This window comes from Elgaria multicarinata, chromosome 6 (assembly GCF_023053635.1).
Source record: "Elgaria multicarinata webbii isolate HBS135686 ecotype San Diego chromosome 6, rElgMul1.1.pri, whole genome shotgun sequence".
Taxonomy (NCBI): Eukaryota; Metazoa; Chordata; class Lepidosauria; order Squamata; family Anguidae; genus Elgaria; species Elgaria multicarinata.
In genome coordinates this window covers 1,022,380-1,045,259 of record NC_086176.1, presented here as the reverse complement: position 1 = coordinate 1,045,259, position 22,880 = coordinate 1,022,380, and the positions used below count along the sequence as shown (strand labels likewise).

The 22,880-nt window shown below is 44.7% G+C and overlaps 1 protein-coding gene across 3 annotated transcripts in view; it reads right to left on the bottom strand.

Moving 5' to 3' along the window:
* Positions 1–22,880, bottom strand: part of ZSWIM8 (zinc finger SWIM-type containing 8) — a 108,929-nt gene that overhangs the window by 33,253 nt on the left and 52,796 nt on the right. For all 3 annotated transcript variants that reach the window (XM_063128839.1, XM_063128838.1, XM_063128841.1), the window contains exons 11-17: positions 21,997–22,128; positions 19,844–20,023; positions 18,822–19,005; positions 17,188–17,286; positions 13,793–13,917; positions 6,019–6,253; positions 5,446–5,598 (exon numbers count right to left, since the gene is read on the bottom strand). In XM_063128839.1, the coding sequence (XP_062984909.1) occupies positions 5,446–5,598; positions 6,019–6,253; positions 13,793–13,917; positions 17,188–17,286; positions 18,822–19,005; positions 19,844–20,023; positions 21,997–22,128 (1,108 nt within the window). The remainder of the gene's footprint in view (positions 1–5,445; positions 5,599–6,018; positions 6,254–13,792; positions 13,918–17,187; positions 17,287–18,821; positions 19,006–19,843; positions 20,024–21,996; positions 22,129–22,880) is intronic.

Genomic DNA, 22,880 nt, shown 5'->3' with positions numbered 1-22,880 from the left:
ACCTCCATCTTCAGAAATTAAGCTAAGAGGAGACACGATAGAGGTGTACAAAATTATGCATGGTGTGGAGAATGTGGATAAGGAGACATACACTAGTGCTTTTTATAGGTATTTAAGTGCACGGATAACTGTTGGGGCACATTACCCATTTTGTGTACCGCTTTTCTAGCATTATTTCCTATTTTTATTCTGTATTATCCAAAATACCACAACAAATGTCACTGTGTGTGCTACAAGGTATCAGAGGCAGAAAGCCTATGTGCTTGTGGGTCCTTGGCCAATGGCTGGTTGGCCACTGTGTGAACTGAGAGCAGGACTAGATGGACCCTTGGTCTGATCCAGCCTCAGGGCTCTTATTTTCTTCTCATGTTTTTAAGAGGGACAGAGCATCAGCATGATGGGATCATATTGCTATGACACAAGATGTACATCTGGCCCAAGCTAAAATTCTCTCCACTGCCTTGATCCTCAACAGGAACTGAACCCTAGATAGATACCTTGTACTCAGCTCAAGGTAAGTGGTTCAATGTTCAGAAACATCTTTCAACCTTATACTAAGAAGGCAAGCAAGAGTTACTATTTCCCAGGAAGTCACTGGAGGGTACAGGGAGAAAAGGACTCTGAAATAAATCATTCTCCTGCATTTACCTTGACTTCAATATGTCACTTATCGAAATCTAACAGTTGGTTAATTTGGAATTTCTAGACATTTGCTCCAAATAACAAAGCATGCCTGGTTTTGAGCCACTTTACAAAGTGTAACTTTCACAAAGACAAACTTGACCAAAGCAAGGGCCAAAAATATATTGGTCCTTACCTAGATTCTTATGCGTCTCATTCCAGTAAAAAAGAAAGTAAGTTTACAAGAACTGCCTTACTCAATGAGTCCAACATCTGTTAAATCTAGCCAGCCAAATGCTTCAACTCACAAGAGGGCATGAGGGCAGTAACTATTCCCTGTTTTGTTCCTATTAACAATGAGACATTAACAGAGAGCAGGTTTATCCAAGGTAATAAATAATAGTTACACTGAATGTTTAACGTAATATAGGCTTGAATATATCAGATATATCCTGCCTGGGGCAAGGTACTGAGGAGCCATAGCCATAGCCATAGCCAAGGAGGATATGGGCTTAACGGGAGACTTGTGCCTGCTTTATTTTGAAATCCAGAGAATCCCCCACTGAACTTGCTGAAAGGAAAAAAACCTGGGCTTTGGTAAGAAATAGAGATGTAAAATTTCCAGAAATTTTGAAGCCATGGGAAAAAACTGGTTTTTTTCGGGGAGGTGGGGGGTGGGAATTGTTTTAATCTTGTGTAAACATTGAAATAATGAAATATTAGCACTTTTTACAGATTGAAAGTCTAGGAACATAAAATGTAATTATGTCCAAGTTAGTTTGGCATAAAATTATTACATTTGGTATATTAAAAGTACAGTGTAGTCAAACAATTATTACAAATTGAATTTACTTTATTTTTTTTTACTTTTTTGGTAACAAATGGAGCTACAAGCTCCTGAACCGTTAGCAACACCTGAACTGCAAGGAACCTCTTTGGTTTTGCCAGTTTATGAGGAGCAGGCAAAACACAAATTTAAATTTCACAGTTCTGACTCTGTATTTTAATCTTATATCAATTTTGCTGTGTGGTTTTATCCTGGTTGTGCTTTTTATACTGCATTTTGTATTTGTGTTTTTAACCTGTTGGGTTTTTTTATGGTTTTAATTTTTGTGAACCGCCCAGAGAGCTTCGGCTATTGGGCGGTATAAAAATGTAATAAATAAATAAATAAACAATTTAAAACAACAACAGAGGAAACTATCAATATTAGTACCAAAGAAAATTATTCATGTCTCCGCTACTCCTCCACAGTGTCAAGCGGACATAAAGCACCCATTCCCATAAAAAGAACTGAGAAAAAGGGGGGCAAGTTTCAGTGAATATGCATGAAATTTAATGATTCATTTCCTGAGCTGTAGCTATCACTACCAGTTTCAGTCTCTGCTTCAGTGGCAGTGCTGCCCCCTAGAGGCAGAAATGCATATCACTCTTGCATTTGAGAGTTGTAGTCTCAGTTTGCAACCTAGGACTTTGCATGTCCTTCATGCACAGAAATTGTAATAATCTGATACTGTACATAATTTTTAGAAATCATTTGGAGAAGTAAATATCTGAACAACTTGTCTTAAACATTTTATCCATCATGCTAAAATAAAACATCCCATAATCCACTTTTTCTTCATTTTTTCCAATTTTTCCAATTTTGGGGGGGAAGTGAAAAAGGCTTTGGGAAAAAACTGTTTTTCCCCTGAAAATTTTCCGTTTTTTTTCCGGGCCTTCACATTTTTAGCAAGAAATACTGGAAGCAAGAGTGAATTAGGACACTAAGAGCATCACATGGAAATCCATCATATAAATTTCAATTCATAATGAATGAGCAACTAAGAGCTAAAAAATTTAACATGCATGAAATTATTATTATTATTATTATTATTATTATTATTATTATTAATAATAATAATTACATTTCTATACCGCCTGATAGCTGAAGCTCTCTGGGCTGTTTACATAAGATTAAAACAATATACAAAATTTAAAACCATAAAAACATGCAACATACACAGAAACATATATCTAAAAACAATTATAAACAACTTTAGAAATAACTATAAAAACAGTTCCAGGATTGATGAAGCTTGTCACATATTGATAAATGCCTGAGAAAAGAGAAAAGTTTTAACCTGGCATTGAAAAGATAACAATTTTGGAGCCAGGCAAGCCTCGTCAGGGAGATTATTACATAATTGGGGGGGCACCACCGAAAAGGCCCTCTCTCTTGTTGCCATCCTCCGAGCTTCTCTCGGAGTAGGCACCCAGAGAAGGTCCTTATATGTTGAATGTAGTATACAGGTAGGTTCATGTCAGGAAAGGCGTTCCGTCAGGTATTGCAGTCCCAAGCCATGTAAGGCTTTATAGGTTAGAACCAGCACCTTGAATCGGTCTCAGAAACGTATAGGCAGCCAATGCAAGCGGGCCAGAGACGGCTTATATGTTTGAACATTCTGGTCCCTGTTATCAATTTGTCCGCTGCATTTTGCACAAGTTGCAGCTTCTGAACCATCTTCAAAGGCAGCCCCATGTAGAGTGCATTGCAGTAATCTAACTTGGAGGTTACTAGAGCATTGATAACTGAAGCCCGATTATCCATGTCCAGGTAACGGTGTAGCTTAATAATAATAACTGAAGTTGATAGAAGACACTCCATGCCACTGAGAGCACCTGACCCTCAAGTGACAGAGATGGTTCTAGGAGAATCCCCAAGCGACAAACTTGCTCCTTCAGGGGGAGTGTAACCCCATCCAGAACAGGTTGAACCTATCCAGTCAGGAGAACCACCCACTAACAGCATCTCAGTCTTGTCTAGATTGAGTTTCAGTTTATTAGCCTTCATCCAGTCTATTTTGCAACAAGGAACTAGTTCAGCACATCCACAGCCTCACCTGAGGAAGATGAGAAGGAGAAATAGAGCTGTGTGTCATCAGCGTACTGATGACAATGCACTCCAAAACTCCAGATGACCGCACTCAACAGTTTCATGTAGATGTGAAACAGCATGGGGGACAAGACTAACCCCTGCGGAACCCTGTACTGGAGAATCCACAGGGCTGAGCAATGTCCCGAGCACCACCTTCTGCAACCGACCCGCCAAGTGGGAGCGGAATCGCTGCAATGCAGTACCTCCCACTTCCAACTCATACAGTCATCCCAGAAGGATACCATGGTCAATGGTATCGAAAGCCAGTGAGAGATCAAGAAGAATCAACAGAGTCACACTTCCCCATCTTTCTCCTGACATAGGTCTTCATACAGGGTAACCAAGGCTGTTTCCATACCAAAGCCAGGCCTGAAACCGGACTGAAATGGATCCATCTAATCGGTCTCATCCAAGAGTGTCTGGAGCTGGCTTGCAAGGACCTTGGCCCAAGAACGGAACATTTGCCACTGGCCTACAGTTACTAAGATTTTCCAGGTCCAGGGAATATTTCTTCAAGAGTGGCCTCACTACCGCCTCTTTCAGGCAGCCTGGGACCACTCCAACTCATAAAGAGGCATTAATCACCTCCCTGGCCCAGCCGGCCATTCCATCCCTTCTAGCTTTTATTAGCCAAGAGGGACAAAGATCCAATACAGAGGTAGTTGCACGAATCTGTCCAAGCACATCGTCAACGTCCTCGAGTTGAACCAACTGAAACTCATCCAAGAAAACTGGACGAGACTGTGCTCTGGATACATCACCTGATTCATACCAGAGTCTAAGTCCTGGCAGATGCAAGAGATTTTATTCTGGAAGTGCCTAGCAAATATATTACAGCAGGCCTCAGAAGGTTCTACAGTGTCCTTGGGGCCAGCATGTAATAGTCCCCGGACAACTCTAAAAAAGCTCTGCTGGGCAGCAGATTGATGATCCAATAGTGGCAGCAAAATATTGCTTTTTTCTCGCCCTCACTGCCCCTGAATATGTTTTACTATAGGCACTCACCAGTCTTTGATTGCATCCACTAGGAGTTCTTCTCCATCTGCACCCAAGTGGTCTCCTATTTTGTTTCATCACTCTCAGCTCTTGGGTATACTATGGAGCTGTACAAGATCTACATAGGACAGGGCGTGCAGGAGCAATCATGTTAACCACACGGGTCATTTCTGCATTCCACAGATCAAACAGGGTTTCGACAGGAGAGCTAGAAAATCTCCCCAGAGCCCTTTGGAAACCATCTGGATCCATTAGCCTCCGGGGGCGGACCATCTTAATGCGTCCCCCACCCTTGCAGAGGGGAAAAGCTGTTGTAAGTCTAAATCTCAGCAGGTGGTCATCTGACCATGACAAAGGGACTGATGTAAAGTCCCCCACATTGAGATCACCATCTCCATGTCCAGTTGAGAAAACCAGGTCTAGAGTATGCCCCACTATACGCGTTGGGCCAGTGGCATGTTGGGCCAGTCCCATGGAAACCATGAAATCCCGAACCGTCCCAGATAAAAGTGTCCCCTCCGTCAGCTCACCTAGGGAGTCTGCTGAGCAGCAGGGTGGGCGGTACACCAACAGAATCCCTAATCTGTCCCATTGGTCCAATACAAAGTGCAAACACTTTAGACCAATAGTCACATGGACAAAGAGCTTGCAGAGGGGGATAGAGTTACTATAGACAACAGCAACCCACCCACCCCTCCCCAGCCCTGAAGTCCCCCCTGATGTTGAACCAAGTACCCCAGTGGGCATGGCTGGGAGAGACTGACTCCTTCTTGTTCTCCCACCCAGGCCTCGGTAAGGCATGCCAGGTAAATAAGAAGTAATAAATAATAATAATGAAATTGCCTCCAAATGCTGTGGGAGCGCAGAATGAGACCGCAGATGAGTAAATCTTGTCCCTCCAGCCATGTTACCTGTGTGCTTTTTTTTTTGTCTGACTGGTGAACCCCAACATCTTCCATTGTAGCCACCTCTATTCCCAAGAGCAAGTCGGCTGGGAACTTTCCCTTCTTGTTTTAAGACACTGGATTCCACAGGTGGGTCACAAGGGGATCTCTGAGGGTTCTCTGAAGAAATACAAAACATCAACAGCAGGAGAGATGTTTATAAACAAGTGTCTGTTTTACAGAGGAAATACTAGCAGACACACAGAGGCACTGACAGAAAACCACAGGATCAAACAGTGTTCTCCTCTCTTTTCCAACCGGAAGAAATAGAAATGGTAAATCCACACTGCAATTAGAAGAGGTCTCCTTGAAGATAAGGAAAATGCAGCTAATTTTTTTCATTCTGTGTTGAAGAATGGGTACATTAAATGGCAGTTCCAAATAGAACACATGACAGATTCTGAAGAAAAAACCACGGCACACATGTTTCAGAGAACCTGTGAGCCTGGAGCAAAGTATCCAAACAAATGAAAGAGAAAACCGAAACCATGTTTTCAGTTTCCATCTCCTCTAGTAACTAAAAGATACCTGTGATATTACCTTGGGTGCTCTTCTCCATAAAGGGTTCTGAAGGATTGTTCTGGACAGCAGCGGACACCCCTGTTGGTGGTGTGACAGATGTTCCCGGGAGATGCTGAATGGGCGCAGCTGATTGGGTAGCATGCTTCGAAGGAGATTTCTGATTGGCCACTGTTGGCTTGCTGGATGAGTAGAACGAACTTAAAGTTTGAGGTTTGTGTGTCTGACTCTCCCTGTCTAACAGCTTATCCAAGATCTTTAAAACAGAGAACAGGAGAACATGGATGTTAGCATCTGAACAAGGGAGTTTCCAGGAGATTTGTAGGGTGGAGGCAGCGGGGCAGGCGGGGGGACAGATGACTAAAGTTGTAACAAAAGATATCAAAGCTGAAATAAGATATAAATCAGCCCCTTTTAGGAAGGAGACAGTGGGACCTTGCCATGCCTATGCACATCTTTACCTCTTTTATTCAAGGCCCATGAAATCTACAAACATAATAACAAATGCATCATTAAATCAAGAGTGAGAGAATCAGTTTGATTCACTATCTGCAGGAATCATAGTGAAAATGCTATATGCAAGGTATGAACCAGAAAAATGTGCTGTGCAAACTGTGTGATTTCAGAAGGCTAGAACTTTGTTCATAATTCAGGATATTACTAACACCTCCTTTTCCTTTGAATATTAAATTCAACAGAGGTATCTTGTTAAGGAAGGTTTTTCCCAAAGGCACATATCCTACTCACTTCTACATCTTGTCCTTCAACTTTTCCCTGAATTACTGAAGATTCTCAGCAAAAGATACATTTTTTTTCCAATCCTGCACAAATTCTATAGCTAAGCACGGACCCATAGTGGCACCTCAATGCCTTGACAAGCAATAGAGAAGTTGCCCAACTTCCAGGTTGCAAGTAAAAATCCCAGCGATCCGTGTCCCTAAGTTCAGCACTAAGACCTCCTAGTCTTGAGCGAAAGTGTACTTCACATTTGTCAATGTCATCTCTGAATGGTAACAGTCTCTCCCATAATCCCATGTAGATTTGATACGAAACAAGTTTCTGAAAACTGCTGAAACCTTCTCCACTCAATCTTATCCAATCTAGAATATATAGGAACTATTCCTCAGTGGTATAACTCCTCAAATCTTAAAAGCACCACCCATTGTGCATTCCCCTGACATATTTAACTTTTTATCTACACTTATTTTAAAAAGCTGCTGTCTGGCAAGGTCAAAACCATTTCAAATGTTTGTCCTTAATCCCAGTTTTGTATTGTCCACAACAAAGTGTATAATACTGTTCTTTATCCAAGTAACTGAAGATATTCAACATGGACTAAGGCCCACCACAGGCAGGAATGGTAATAGCACCAGCATTTCTAATTGGGAGGTTTATAATTGCAATCTTAAGTGTTTGCCCACCTCCAAGTCCATTGTGAACTGAGCTCACAACTCCAAAGCATTTTAGGTCCAGTTCCCAGTGTGTTTGCTCCCAGCACCACCACTTCCCTCTGCCAGCCAGCTAGCCCTGTAATTGAGCCTCCCTTTCCCAAAGTTTATGCTTGTCATGAAGATTGGAGGGAGATGTTCAATAGTAAGCAAGACTTGTTGCATATTGAAGACTAGGACACCCATTAAAGACAAGGAGCCTGATAAATGGGGATTTCAATTTCAGCTGGCTCAGTCCTTTGAGCAGAGGAGCACCGGAAATTCCATTTCATATGTTTGAGTGGCAACGGATGCTCCACATGAGTATCCACGCCTTAAAGAGGAGGCCTCTAATGACGCTCTGGTTCAAGCCCAATTGCAGCCAAATATCTCCCCTACTTTGCAGAGGTTCACTTTGGGAAAAGAGGGGGGATTGGTTGGAACTTTCCTAGATGCACCAACATTGCAAACTATTGAAGAAATGCAGGTTGCTTACCCGTAACTGTAGTTCTTCGAGTGGTCATCTATGCATTCACACATATGGGCTCTGCGCCTGCGTGGAGACCTGAACCGGAACCTTCTATAGCTTAGGGAAACGTTTTTGGCGGGAACCCCTCCCCCACGCTACCACGCATGTCCATGGGGTTCCCGCCCTCACCTCAGTTTACAGGAGTGCGACATTGTGCCCCCATAAACATGAGTGTAATCTAAATAAAGTCAAGTCAATTTATACATTTAACTGTGTCATTTGTAAGTTTCACACCACCAAGTGGGGATGGTGGGTGGGTTGTGTGAATGCATAGATGACCACTCGAAGAACTACAGTTACAGGTAAGCAACCTGCATTTCTTCATCGTGGTCTCTGTGCATCACACATATGGGCGAGTAGCAAGCTGACATACCTTGGAGGTGGGTTGGTGTATTATTTCAAGACTTCCGAGAGCACCATCCTTCCAAATGAGCAGTCCTGTCTGGAACGAGTGTCTAAGCTGTAATGCTTGACAAATGTGGAGGGGGTGGACCAGGTTGCGGCCTTGCAAACGTCCCGAAGTGGAACACCCCTGTTGAAAGCCACAGATGTTGACATCGCCCTGGCCGAATGAGCTGTCACAGGGAGCTGTAGCTTTAGCTTGGATATAGAGTAGGCAAGTTCAATTGTCTCTACAATCCAGCGTGACAACCACTGGCATGACACTGGGAATCCCTTATAAGGCTCACCGTAACATATAAACAATTGTTTGGTCTTCCTGAAATTATCAGTCCTCGCTTTATAAAAAGCGAGAGCCCTCCTAACGTCCAACATGTGCAGAGATGCGTCTGCAGGCGTCGTAGGATTCGGGAAGAAAGCTGGTAAGACAATGTCTTGGGCCAGATGAAAAGGAGTCACCACCTTAGGCAGGAACGATGGGTCTGTTCGCAACACGACCCTGTCGCTGTGAAAAATCGTATAAGGCGCATCTATCCTTAAAGCTCTGCGCTCACTAGCGCGCCTTGCCGAAGTTATGGCAACCAGGAACACAGTCTTGAGGATCAGGAGTCTCAAATCGGTTGTGGCCATGGGCTTGAACGGCTTCCTTATCAGCGCGTGTAACACGACTGACAAGCTCCACAATGGTATGATGTTCCTAGTTGTTGGCATAGTATTTTTAAGTCCCTTTAGAAATTCCTTCGAGGTGGGGTGAGTGAAAGGTGAAAACCCCTCCACGCCCTTGTGAAAAGCTGTGATGGCAGCTAAATGGACTCTAATCGAAGAAAGTCCTAATCCTGCTCGGTACAGTGAGAGCAGATATTCAAGAATCACCAAAATGGGACAAGTCCTTACAGTGTGATTCCTCTCTAGTGCAAACTTAGAAAATCTTTGCCACTTAGCCGCGTAAGATTTCCTCATCGAAGGCTTTTGTGATGCCATTAAAATGTTTTGTACAGTCAGTTGTACGGTATGGAAGGCTGCCCCGTTATCCTCCACGCCGTCATGCTGAGCGTCGACAGGTTCGTGTGTCGAACCTTGCCGTGGTGTCGAGACAGGAGGTTCGGTATCGACGGTAATTTGATGTAGTCCCCTCTCGACAGTCGAAGGGTGTGAGGGAACCACGGTTGTCGAGGCCACCAAGGAGCGATTAGAATACAGTCTGCTTTGTCTGCCTGTATCTTGGCCACGACCTTTGTCAGGAGTGGGAAAGGGGGAAAGATGTAGAGCAAGTCCCCTGTCCACATTCTTGTGAAGGCGTCTCCTAGCGAGTTCCTTCTTCTTCCTGCTCTGCTGCAGAATCTGATACAGATTGCGTTTTCTGCGGTGGCAAAAACATCGACAGCAGGACGACCCCAGTACCGAAAGAGATCGCCTCTCACTTCGGTATCGAGCTCCCATTTGTGGTCGACGTGGAAGAACCTGCTGAGGGAGTCTGCGACGATGTTCTCCTTGCCCGCTACGTGGATCGCAGTCAGGTAAGTTTTTCTTTTTATGCACCAGTTCCAGATTCTGAGTGCAGATCGGGTCAAGGGGTGTGACCTCGTTCCACCCTGCCTGTTTATGTAGCAGACTACTGTGGTATTGTCTGTTGCTATCAGGACATTCTTGCCCTCGATGATCTGAGCAAAGGTTTTTAACGCATTTTCTACCTCCAGGAGTTCCAGATGATTGATATGCTCCTCTTCCTGTTGAGTAGGCCATCGACATTGGGCGGTGTAAGAGCTGCAGTGAGCTCCCCATCCCGTCAGAGAAGCATCGGTCGTGATCATTACTGACGGTGCCTTCCGCTGAAAAGGAACTCCTTCCAGTAAATTGTCCATCGACAGCCACCATTTTAAGGATGCCCGTACCTGTCTCGGTATCGAGAGGTAAGTCCTGCGGGCGTTGCGTCGAAAATCGAATGTTCTCAAAAACCACCCTTGAAGGACCCTCATTCGCAGTCTCGCTAAGGTGGTCGCTGCCATCAAACCTAACAATCTTTGGATTGTCCATGCCGAGGGCCTTAATTGGAACTCGATATCGAGAATCAGGTCTCGAAGAGTCCTTGCTCTTGCCATTAGGTGGTATGCTCTTCCATCCCGAGACGATAGAGTTACTCCTATAAAATCTATTGTCCTTTGAGGAGTCAGTATGGACTTCTCCTTGTTGACCCACAGTCCTAGAGAATCTAGAAGGTTGAGGGTCGTAACTATATTCTTCTGGAGTGTATGGCTGTCTTCCGCCACCAGAAGCCAATCGTCTATATACGGATAAATGTGAATCTCTCTTTGACGTAGATGCGCGCATACAACAGCCATCACCTTTGTGAAGACCCATAGCGAGGCCGAAAGGAAGAACGGTAAACTGGAACTGCTGGGCGCCGATGGAGAAACACAGGTAAGTTTGATGCGACTTCCTGATGGAAATATGGAAATACACATCCTTCAGGTCTACCACCGCAAACCACACTCCCGTATGCAACAGCTGAAGAATAGAAGAAACCGTTGTCATACGGAACTTTTTCGGGGTGATGTACTTGTTCAACTGCCTTAAGTCCATGATCGGTCGAAGACCCCCATCCTTCTTCGGAACCGTGAAGTAGCGCGAGAAGAACCCTTGGTTGATCTCCTCTGCGGGTACAGGCGAGATGGCTCCCTTCGCTAGTAGGGTTTGTACCTCGAGCATCAGAGGAGGGGATGGCGCTGTTACTTTCACCCCCGAAGAGGGAGAAAGGGTATCGAACTCGATGGCATACCCCGTCTCGATGATGGTGAGCACCCAGGAGTTGGATGTTATGGACTCCCATTGATGGTACATGGGTGCTAGACGGTTGGTAAAGGGTGGTAGGCCTGGGGCAGGGAAGTCAAAGGCGCTGCCTCTTGGTAAAGTCAGGCTGACGTCTATTCTGCTGGTAGCGGCCTTGGTAGGGCCTCTTTCTTTGAAGCTGCTGTTGCCTGGCAGGTTGCTTGTCATATTGGGGTCGCTGCTGTAACTGTGGGTAAGGCTGTCTTGTCCAGCGCCTTTGCTTATATTGAGGCATCGGTTGTGAAAAGCCCATTCTCCTAGCCGTAGTACGGGCTTTGTATATTGAGTCCAAGGACTCATCAGTCTTAGTGTTGAACAAGCCCTCGCCATCGAAGGGCAGGCTCTCTATTCTAGTTTTGGTCTCATTAGCCAGGTTAGCAGACCTCAGCCACGCATGGCGTCGAAGTGCTATTGAACTCATCATAGACTTCGAATGTGAGTCTGTCTGATGTCTTGTGGAATTCAGTTGTAACCTCGCTATGGCTGTGGCTTCAGATTGAAAAATCCTCGCCAGTTCGCGTTTGTCGTCAGGAAGACGGTCGCAAAGTGTGCCTATTTTCTCCCACAGAAAAATTTGATATCGCGCCATGGTAGCTTCATAAGCCAAGGTGCGAATCCCTAGTGAGGAGGAAGCGTAGACTCTTCTGCCAAGGTAGTCTAGTTTCCTGCCTTCCCTGTCAACAGGGGCTGAATGTATCTTCTGAGATTTTCCTTGAGCAGATTCAACAATTATAGAGTCTGGTTTAGGATGCTGGAATAAGAACTCCGCGTTAGCCTCCTGTATCTTATACATTGCCTCCAACCTCTTGGAAGTTGGTTGGGTAGCGCACGGTGTTTTCCAAGATATTTGTGCCGTGCGTTTCAAGGTTGGAGGAAATGGAATTGCGACGGTAGAGCTTGCCTCTGTCTTCAATACGTTGTAAATTGGGTCATCTTCCACTTCTGCAGGTTGGTCGACGTCGAGACATAGCGACTGCGCCATCCTGAGGACGTGATCTGAAAAACTACCCATGTCCTCCGACGGGGAAGCGGGATCATGGGTGTTTACTATATCCTCTGGTGACGGCATTGATGGTGCGACCGACACCAGCGAATCTGAATCAGACCTGTACTCGTCATCAGGTGAGTTCGATACGGTAGGTTGCAATGCTACTTGGACAGGCTGCAACGCTTGTTCGTGGTGCAGTACCCTCAGTATCGAAGTCTCTGTTATAGTACGGCGCCTTGATGGTGTTGAGGCCCGAGGTGAGGAGACTTGAATGACTCTGGTAGGTGGAGGAGGGTGAGCGTAGCGTTCCTCCTGTCTGCATTCATCTGGATAGTATTCCTGGGGTCGGTAATACTCCCAGTCATAAAAGTCTTGTCTGTGGTATCCCGAAAACTGGGAAATTCGATCGTAGTCCGGTTGAGAGGGTGCAGGCCTATGCAGGTGGCGCTGGCACCGTGGGTTGAGCTGCTCTTTCTTGTGAGGTAGCACATGGTACCGAGATGGCCGATGTCGAGTCGTGGATCTCCCCCTCCGACATGGAGCTTCTTGCCATCGGTATGGAGGTCAGTACCGGCAGCTGTTCTGGTACCGAGGCTTGCGTCGGTACCGTGGTCGATCTCGACGTGGTAAGAGGCCTGGGCGATGCCGTTGTAACAGTCGCGGCCTTAGAGGAGGAGCCTTTTTCAGTGTCCTTTCTCTTCTTCTTCTTCTTTTTAGTTTGTTCTGCCGATTTTGGGGTCCGAGCCTTTTTGGCAATCTTTTTGGCTGCGGACACCGCAAGGGATCGGCCTGGCGTCAGGGGTATGGCCCTGTCTTCCGCCATCATCTCCTCGGTTATAACAAAGGACTGAATTTCAGGGCTGTGGTCCCTGCTCATTGTCCTCGAGGAGGATTTTTGCATGTGCTTTTGAGGCACGGGTTCAGTAGCCTTCAGGGCTTTTTCCCAAAGCACAGAACGAAGTCTATCCGCTCTATTTTTGCGGGTTTGCTTCGTGAATGCCATGCAGTGGTGGCACTGCTGGACTTTGTGACCTTCTCCTAGGCACACCACACAAAGAGAGTGCCCGTCTTTCGGTGGTAGTTTAGCGCCACATTTGACGCATTTTCTGAAAGGGGCCTTCACGGCCATGCGCCTGAGGCGCCTGCGATCTGAGGAGCGCTCAGAGGAAAGGGTGAAGAGAGGGATATATATACAAAAGAAAGTAAAATAATAATTTTTTTTTTTTAGAGAGAGAGAGAGAGAACAGAAAGAAGATTTAAAAGAGAATATACACGAAAAGATTCAGAAGCTAATAGATAGAGAGAGAAGAAAATGCTAGAGGCAACGGTTTTGAGGTCTTAGCACAATGGCGGACGACGAAAAACTGAGGTGACATGCGCAATAGCGTGGGGGAGGGGTTCCCGCCAAAAACGTTTCCCTAAGCTATAGTAGGTTCCGGTTCAGGTCTCCGCGCAGGCGCAGAGCCCATATGTGTGATGCATAGAGACCACGATGAAGAACTTTCAGGGGGAAGCAAGAGAATGAGAGTTCTTCAAGGAAGCTAAGGCTGATTACAAGGTGAGCCAGGGGGACTCTGCCATCACTAGATACGGCCCATCTCTTGAGTACCTCTAAGCACAACATACTTTTTTTAGCTTAGACTGGTCATCCTTGTAAGTGATCATCAGGGCTAGAGCCAGATCCCCCTTTTCTCTTCGGGTACCTTCACACAGCAAAGGATGCTCGGCTTCACTCACTGTCGTCTTCATCCCTGAAAGGCAGAGAGCAAAGTTCAAACACTTTATCTTCCCTGTTTATGATTAACTCTAAGTGATATATAATAAGCTAAGTAATGAACCATTAATCCAGTTAGGGTGTCTCCATAAACTTACACAAGTAAGGTATGTGTCTGTGGGATGTCTGGCTTTCCCTTCTTCCAATTACATTAATATGAGAAGAATAAAACATCGTTCACTTACTATGAAGTTCCTTCCAGGTTGATGTGACAAAATCATCCAATAATGGGTTAATTCTCTCTACTGCCCAGGAAAGGCAAAGACTGCATTACAGAGTTTTTCCTGTTAGCCATGATGTTCAGCTCCTCTCTGCTAGCTCTCTCTGAAGCTTAAGCACTGAGTCAAGTGAAAACTCTAAGAACTACAGGAGGAAAATCAGATATGCAGAGGATATAAACAGTGGGGTGCCCTTCTCCAAAGGAGCTTGGCAGAGCTGGGCACAGAGGCAGGTGACCAGCTCACCAATTAACATGGGAGATTTTCACCATCTCTTCTGTTCTCTGCAAACCAGGCGATGTGCCCGTAGCTCTCATCCCCATCTAAAGCACTTCCTTTGAGGGTCCACCCTCGGTGGTTCACGGCTTCCCTTCCTGGAGCTTGCATACAGTTCTTGCAGCAGTAACCAAGCTACCTTTTGATCCTCAAGATGGTTCCTTTACATCTTCTTTTGTAGAAAGTTCCCTTTCTAGTGGCCATCTTTTCGACTAAGAGGATTTCAGAGTTTTCAGCCTTCATTGAGTGAGAACTTCGCCATCTTCCAAGAAGACTGCTACCCTGACTTCATCCCAAAAGTTAACTCTCTTTTCCACAGATCGCAGGAGCTTATTGTCCTCCCCTACTTTTGTCCCAACAACTCCCTTCACTCCAAGAAAGAATGATATAAGTTGGATGTACACTGAGCACTGAAACTTTATATTAAACACACTGCAGTTTTCAGGCACTCAGAATCTCTTTTCATATCTACAGCCACAGGCACTGGCTAGATGGCTCAGAGCAAGTGTCTCCAACCTTTTTGGGCCAATGGACAGCACAGGCTGTGAAGGGACCACTCTGATGGCTTCTATGTCCAGCAGATGCTGGAAGACCTAAAGGACAACTGGTTGTTGCTTTTGGACCTGATTGGAGGTGAAGGGAAGAAATGAATCTTGGAATTCCCTGGAACTCAGTGGAGCAGCTGCTGCAGATAGCATTTTGTACCCAGCCTCCCAGGCTAAGAGAGAGAGAGAGAGAGAGAGAGATGAAACCTTCCCCCCCACCGGAGGAGACAAGGATCAGAACTGCTGACATCCTGTCTTAGAAGCCTGGGAGAAGGAAAGGGGCTTGGAAGAGGAAGAAAGTTTACCCCAAGGTTGGAAGTGACTATGAGACCAGGTGGGTATGCAGTACCCGGGACCTTTTGAGTGAAAGGAACTCTGGCCTGTGGACTGATATGGCTGAAAGCATGAATAGGACCTGTGCAAGGATTTGGAGCCCTCCTTTTTGGAGGAAGAAAGCATGACCTTTTTCTTTTCTTTCTACTAAAATGCCCTCTTTACTAAAAAGGCAAGCCTCTTTGAAAAACACTGGGGCTAGGCTGCCCCTAGAAGAGGCATCTGCGATCCAGTGACTTAACCAAATAGTTCTGTGAACTACAGTAGTGGCTACAATTGTTCTAGCGTTAACCAGAAAGACACCTTCTGTGGCATCAGCAAGAAAGGTGAAGAATTTATTTATTTATTTATTTATTTATTTAATTACATTTATATACCGCCCCACAGCCGAAGCTCTCTGGGCGGTTTACAACATTTAAAAATAGTAAACATTAAAAGTATACAATTTAAAAACACACACACACACAAAAACAGTATAAAAACAACAGTATCCATTGTGTGAGCATAGCCAGTCCTCTGTAGAAGGTGATTCAATCTAGACCTTTGTTTGTCTTGGTGTCTTGATAGCCAGCAAATGAAGACTCAGGCACAATAGGTTAATGAGGAAGCTGTTCGGGCCAAGGTAGTAGCCTTATGAGCCTTCATATCTGATTATCTTTGGTCTTTAAGGGGAGCATCCCCATTCCTCAGGCATAACTGCTTCAGAGAGGAGGGCTGCTACTGTGAGTAGTACTTTGAACTCTTCCATAATTTGTTGTGGAAGGGTATAATACAGCTGAGCAATATTAATGCCCCTTTTCTCCTGGAGGGGAGAGGCCCACTCCTCTTTCATAAGCGTGTTAAAAGGAGGACGAAAACACACTTCCATGTTTGTAGGTTTAGGCTCAGGAAGCATCACTGCCCCCTAGAGTCTCTGGATTAGTTGCGGTTTTTTAGCTTCCATCAGCTATAAAGCTAGAAAAGCTACAATTCTAACGGATAAAGGGATAAAACTGTTATTGGAAAATCTGTTATTTGTCCTAACTCCTACTGTGTTCTGGTCAGACCACTCACTCTGCTCCCTTACCAAAGCACAGGTTCCTTGAAAGGCTTGGGGGAGAATCACTGCCATGACGATGAACCATGGGATCCAGGATTTGAAGCAACTGATTATGGGTCAGGAGACACACACACACACACACACACACACACGGATTCTTTAAATGTGTAGAATAAGACTCTCCCACCAAACTCCCATTATTTGTGATTCTGGGATCAAGTGAGTGTGGGCACAAATGCCTCTTCAGTTACATCCGCTATGAAGGCTTTCTTGGAGTGGCTGTGAGGCTGAATGGGTGGTTAGAGCCAGCAAGCTGTTACTCGTGCAGGGTTGGTTCCTCCTAAAATAGGATTGAGGACATGGCTCCACTGTGAAGGCTGGGAGTGAGTCAGCCAATGAACAAGCCTTACATGTCCAGTTCTCTATGATTTTTCTTCTTCACAGGTTTGCAGGCTGCCTTTACCCATCAGAACTACTGGGCCCAGGAAGAGTAAGGGGAGAAAAGTAGATACAGAAGAAAAGATAAATAAATGTTTAAGAGAAGGAGAAGGTAGAGAAAGCAGCTGAGGAAAGTGAAGAGAGAGCTCTGTCCTGGACGAAAAGCAGGGATGAAGCAAGAGGAGCCTAGGGTCACAGATAACAGGGGACAGCCTATCAGTCAATCCCTGCTTTTCCAAGGTGGTAAGGGGAGTTAACCCACTGTTGGATGCCTTCCTCACACCAACCTTGGAAAATGTAACTTCCATGCACTTCCAGGTGGCTTCACAGGATGACCAAAGGCACATCGCTTTGTCAGTGAGGAGTGACTTCATGCAGGGAAGAAGCGAAGCACTTACCAAGAGCAGCCACAGCTGCCTCAAAACCAAGTTCCTCATCGCCAGGCATTTCATTATTCCAATTACGGCTTGGAGGTCTTGATCCGGTAGGAGAAACCACTGCAAAGAGGCAACAAGTCAGCTTTAACAAGAGTAAGGATTGTCTGGACTGGTAAAATTTCAGAGAGCCTTTAAGATGACACTCTTATGTTTCCTTTCTAAACTAAACTGACCTCTACCAAGATCTATACCTTAAGGTTTTGACTCAGTTCTATCCTATAGACCAGGGTGCAGAACCAAATACTGGCTGGGGGCCAAATTGCCCTCAGGCTGGATGAAATCAGTGGTGTGGTCATGCCCATTTTGCCTTTCTCCATGCTAAAAGGTGCATGGAGTTCCGTGGGGTTTACGGCAGCTTGCACAGCCTCTTGGCCAGAAATGGAAAGAGTAGCCGCACTTTTCAGTTCCAGGCAAACTCCCTGTACCCACATCCCTGCTGTTATCCCCAATCTGAAATTGCAGATCATAGTGGTGCTTCCCTCACGGGCTCCGCTGGTTAGAGGACAGAGAAGAAATTTCCTAAAATTAAATCAACATGACAAAGTATTTTTATAAGGCTATAAAATAGTTCAGACAGGCAATCTTATTTGTAGCATTTTATATATATGAAGACTTGCTTTGTTGTCTGCAAATGGAATTTGTAATATGGCATGTCAGGTGACTTACAATTGAAACAGTACTGCAGTCACCAAAAGAAGAGTCCACTGTTCTTAAAATACCTTCTAGAGTGCTCAGAATTTGATCTCAGATCTGGTTGTTTACCTGTACAGAATCTGCAGCAGAAATTTAGTAAGGAGTCACTGAAATAGGCCACCTGTTTTAAGACCATGGGGACATCCCCTGAATTTAGTCTAGAACGGCTTTCCTCAACTTGTTGCCCTCCAGAAGTCTTGGACTTCAACTTTAACCAGTCCCAGTCAGACTGTTCAATGGTCAAGGTGATGGTAATTGAAGTATCTGGAAGGAACCAGGTTGGGGACGGCATCACAGCTCAGCTGGGGGAAGCTCTTCAGCTCAACTGACAGCCTCCATTGAGATATGCTCACTGTAAAATTCCCGCCCATGTAAGCCTGGGTTAGATTCAGTGTCTCCACAGTTCTCTCAGGCCTGAGAGCTGGCCTGAACATCATAGAGAAAATACTCATTCATGCTGTGCAGGTTTCAGCCTTGACAAGCTCTTGAAGCTCTCATGTGTACAAGTTCTCGTAACTAAAATGTAAGGCTTTAGTTGTATGCACATGTATGTTTTAACATTTTATGATATTTTATCTGTTCTTTTTATATGACACGTTTTTATACTCTGTGTATAACTTTTGTCTATGTAATTGGCTAAAACCTGTATTTGGTTGCCTTCAGTAAAATGATAATCAGTGTACAAGTGCTTAGAAGCTTATTTAAAGGCATAACTGAACTAATGGACAATGGTGGAGGACTTCTGGCCTCTGGAATTATTAGGGAAAATCTGACCTCAGGATTTAGGGGGAGAAGCAGATCATCATCTTACACACACACACGCACGCACACACACACACACACACACACACACGATTTAGCATTGAATTTCTCCTCTTCAGATATGACAGAAGTTGTTTTACCTGGAGTACATAAGACATCAAATATGAAGCTGGCCAGCATGAGAGGCAAGACTGGGCGATAATCGCACAGAGTCCCTTCTCTGAGCTCTTCAGCCCTTCCCCGAATAGTGTTCATCTCATTAGAGCTAAGTGGGATTTTCTTCAACAAGGCCACAATTTCAGACTCCTGGTATGCCAGTTTTACCTGTTTGATATAGAGTGGGAAGAAAACATATCCACAAGGCTACTATGGCTAATAGAACATGCTACAATACAGCGATACTGGGTGACAGAACTAAAACAAAAGTTCTTGCAATGCTGCAGAAGAATCAACTTCCTGAGCTAGTCAGCTGCCAGATCCTCAGATCAAGGGAAGGTGGCAAGTAGCTAAAGGCTGCTCTTCCCCTGTAGCAGAGTGCCAGGAAACTCCTCAGACTGAGAGACAAAACCCAGCCATCACAGTCCTCTGCACAGTCACAGGTCTGTCTAGGAAGATAAAGACTTGCGACTGTACTCTGCATAAGAGCATCTTTAGGCAACGGTCCAACGTTAAGTACCAGTCCTGGAACAATACATCTTTACCTCAACATTGTACTGTAGTATGAAACATATGCCAAGTAGCCTGAGGGAAAAGGCCACCCAGGAACAATGGCATTAGGACTGTGCTCCTTTCTTATGTCCATGAAGAGGCATCACAGCTCCAATCCAAATTCACATTCTCTGCCCAGAACCTCCCAACAGAGATGAACCCCTTCCACAGTCTTAAAAACTCAAGGGAAGGTTTGATCATTGGTGCAAAATCAACCTGAATGCAGCTGCATGACTAAACTGTATCCATGTATTAGGCAAGATGCTACTTTCACCCAAAGAACCGAACTTAGAGCAACAGCTGCAAGACCAAGACTTCGGTGAAGTCCAGTGAAGATACAAACTCATTTCATAGTCTGCTTTAAGTGCAGGCAGACAAACCCTTAAGGAACCTTTAGGGACATCCCAGAGCTCACTGCAAATACTACATGTGTGATCAAAGCTATCTCACCTACCTCCAAAGCCTTAGTAGAAGCTGGTGGCCTCTGCAACTCCAGAGCAAACATGCCAATCTGGAAGGCTAAGTTGTGGAATTCCTGCCGCTCACTCAGCACGGTCAGTAAGAAAGCAGCTTTGGATAAGGTGTTTGTTGCCATCCATGTCTGCTTGCTGGTGGACACCTTGTTTTTCTTTCCCTGTAAGAAGTACAGTTTAAAGATAGAGTGTCGATCTAGATTTAGTTGCACTTAGGTTTCACTGAAATCAATGTGAAAAGTTTGTCATGATTTCAAGTAAGTGGGATCCAACCCTGGAGCTTTATTTAGAGAAAGAAAATGCATTCAAGTCCAACTAATAAAATATGGTCAAAGACAAGCTCCACATTCCAGTGGAGCGAAAGATGCCATCATTTTAGGGGGGTTGTAAGTATCTTGGTGCTAAAGCAAAAACGTTGCTCAGCATAAATGACATTTAAGAGGAACTCCAAACACTACTTGTAATGCGACTTTGAGGGAAGAGTCAAAATTTGAAAATAAAAAATACACTTTCCATAACCACTGCCTCTTTCTTTAGTATGGACTTAACCAATTTATTCCTCCCAGCCCCACTCCGCTCTTTAGCACATGAATATATATTGCAAAGATAAAATGAGGGTGGGGAATCAAGTGCACCACCCTGAGCTCCTTGGAGGAAGGTCTGGATATAGATGTAGTCAATAAATAAGACAAACTCCTCTATTGTGCTAGACTCTTTGGTGCAGGGTTAGCTGAGGAGGAAGCTAGCAATGTAGCCCCAGAGCTCAGCAGTTTCATGCTATGTGGGGGAGAATTGCTCAAGGGTTTATCTCCCCCACACCCACCAGGATTCCTCACCAGCCCCCAACGTGCAGATTTATATAAAAGTGATTATACACAGACAGCAGTTTTACTTTGAATACCTTTCCTAACAACCCTTAGAACAGAATCTGTCCTTTTCTACTGACAGCAGAGACCAAGATGATCTTTTCACTGCACTATGCAACACAACCTCAGTATATATATGAAGAAATTATAGGATTCCCTCCCCCCAGGTGAATCGCTTTACATATCCTTACACAGAACCTCATTTGCAAGATGGTTGCCCCGTCGCTCGATTTTAAAGTATCACTTTGGAGCTGTTCAAAGTCTGCTTGGGATTCTGCCATCCTAAATAAATGGAGATTGCCTACAAAGCTGGGCCACCTCACCTTTCAACCCTAAGTCCAGGCCAGTTTTGAACAAGTACAGTCCATGAGAGACCTCGGTTATTTACTTGCCTCTATTACAAGAGCTGTTGACTCCTACCCTCTGCTTCTTGTTCTTTAAGCAGTTACTGACACGTTCTCTTATTCCACAACTACTAACTTTATTCAGAAGCTTTTGCTGAAGGACCTTGCCCAAATCATTTTATTAGTTCAAGTATCTTAGGGTGACCATATGAAAAGGAGGACAGTTGCATAGAAAGGGGAATTTCAGCAGGTGTCATTTGTATATATGGAGAACCTGGTGAAATTCCCTCTTCATCACAACAGTTAAAGCTGCAGGTGCCCTGCACTCTTGTAAATCTGGTCACAGTATAGCTGCAGCATAGCTCCTGCAGCTTTAACTGTTGTGATGAAGAGGAAATTTCACCAGGTGTGATATGCATACAAATGACACCTGCTGAAATTCCCTTTTCTATGCAACTGTTAAAGATACAAGAGCCCTGTCCTCCTTTTCATATGGTCACCCTAAAGTATCTACATGCTTGTTGATACTAAAAAAAAAATCCCAAAAAGTTGATGAGGCAAGACTTTCCTTTGCAGAAGCCATGCTGCTGCTGTTATTCAGCTAGGCATATGTCTGGAAAACATGTCTACAATGTCTGGTCAAATCACAAAAGCTAGGGTGGGACTCATTAAGAGTGTAAGTTAGACAAACTATGTAAATATATGCAAATTTACATAATTTATACAGGGTCACAGAATACAATTTTCTTTGAACATAATTTTAATTATCTGAGAACAAAAATACCCATGGATATGTAGCACATGGACTCCAAGTAATATTAGGCTAACCTCTCCACACAGTACAGCTATAAAACAGCAATTACGGTCCAGGTCTCGTTCGACACTTGCCCTTCCATGCAAATTGCTTCCGTATCACCTCTGTACCTTGGTTGGGGGCTGCTCCACTTTGAGATCAGGCGGGTTGGCCAACAAGTCCTTCGCAAGCTCAACCGTGAGGCGACACGCTTCATTGCTGTAACCATGTGCGTAAAGAGCCTCCGCGCAGGCAAACAGGATCTGTGAAGGAATGATTGCAAACTAAAACTGATCCAGTCTCTGTCTTCCCTCAACCCTATCAATACTGAGTTTAAATGGCGGCGGCAGCAGCGGCGGGGGAGCGCTCAAGGAACTGACTCAGGCAAGATTGTTCAGCATTCATTTTAGAACCTGAGACCAGCCTACGTGTCATTTCATTCCCTCCAGCACTGGACTGAGTTGCATTCCTACCAAGACTTCTGGAGAAGAAAGGAGGGGAAACATCTGCCCCAAACAACGAACGTGAAAGCCTCAGGTACAGGCACTGGCATAGGCATGGAAGGCTGTGGTAAGACCATGAGCCACAAACGTCCTGCTTTAAATCCCACCTCAGGTATGATCTCGTTTAGGAAAACCATCATTCTACTCAATCTCAGCTTCCCATTTGCAATATGGGGATAACATAGGTCTTATATAACATCAGATCATTGGTCCATTTAGCCCAGTACTAGTTTGACTGACAGCTGATCTAAAGTCTCAAAAAAAGGTCCTTCCCAGTCATGCTACCTATAATCCATTTTTAAATGGAAATGATAAGGACTAAAACCAGGACATTCAGCATACAAAGATGTGCTCTACTGATGAACTATGGGCCATAACATTAGCCTACCTTACAGAGTTGTTGCAAAGATTAGCGATAACATGTGTGCTGTATACCAATACTGAAAAGGCTCTACACAAATGCTAAGTAAGCAAAATTGGTCTGGCACATCATGGTCCTTTCTTCCAAAGGC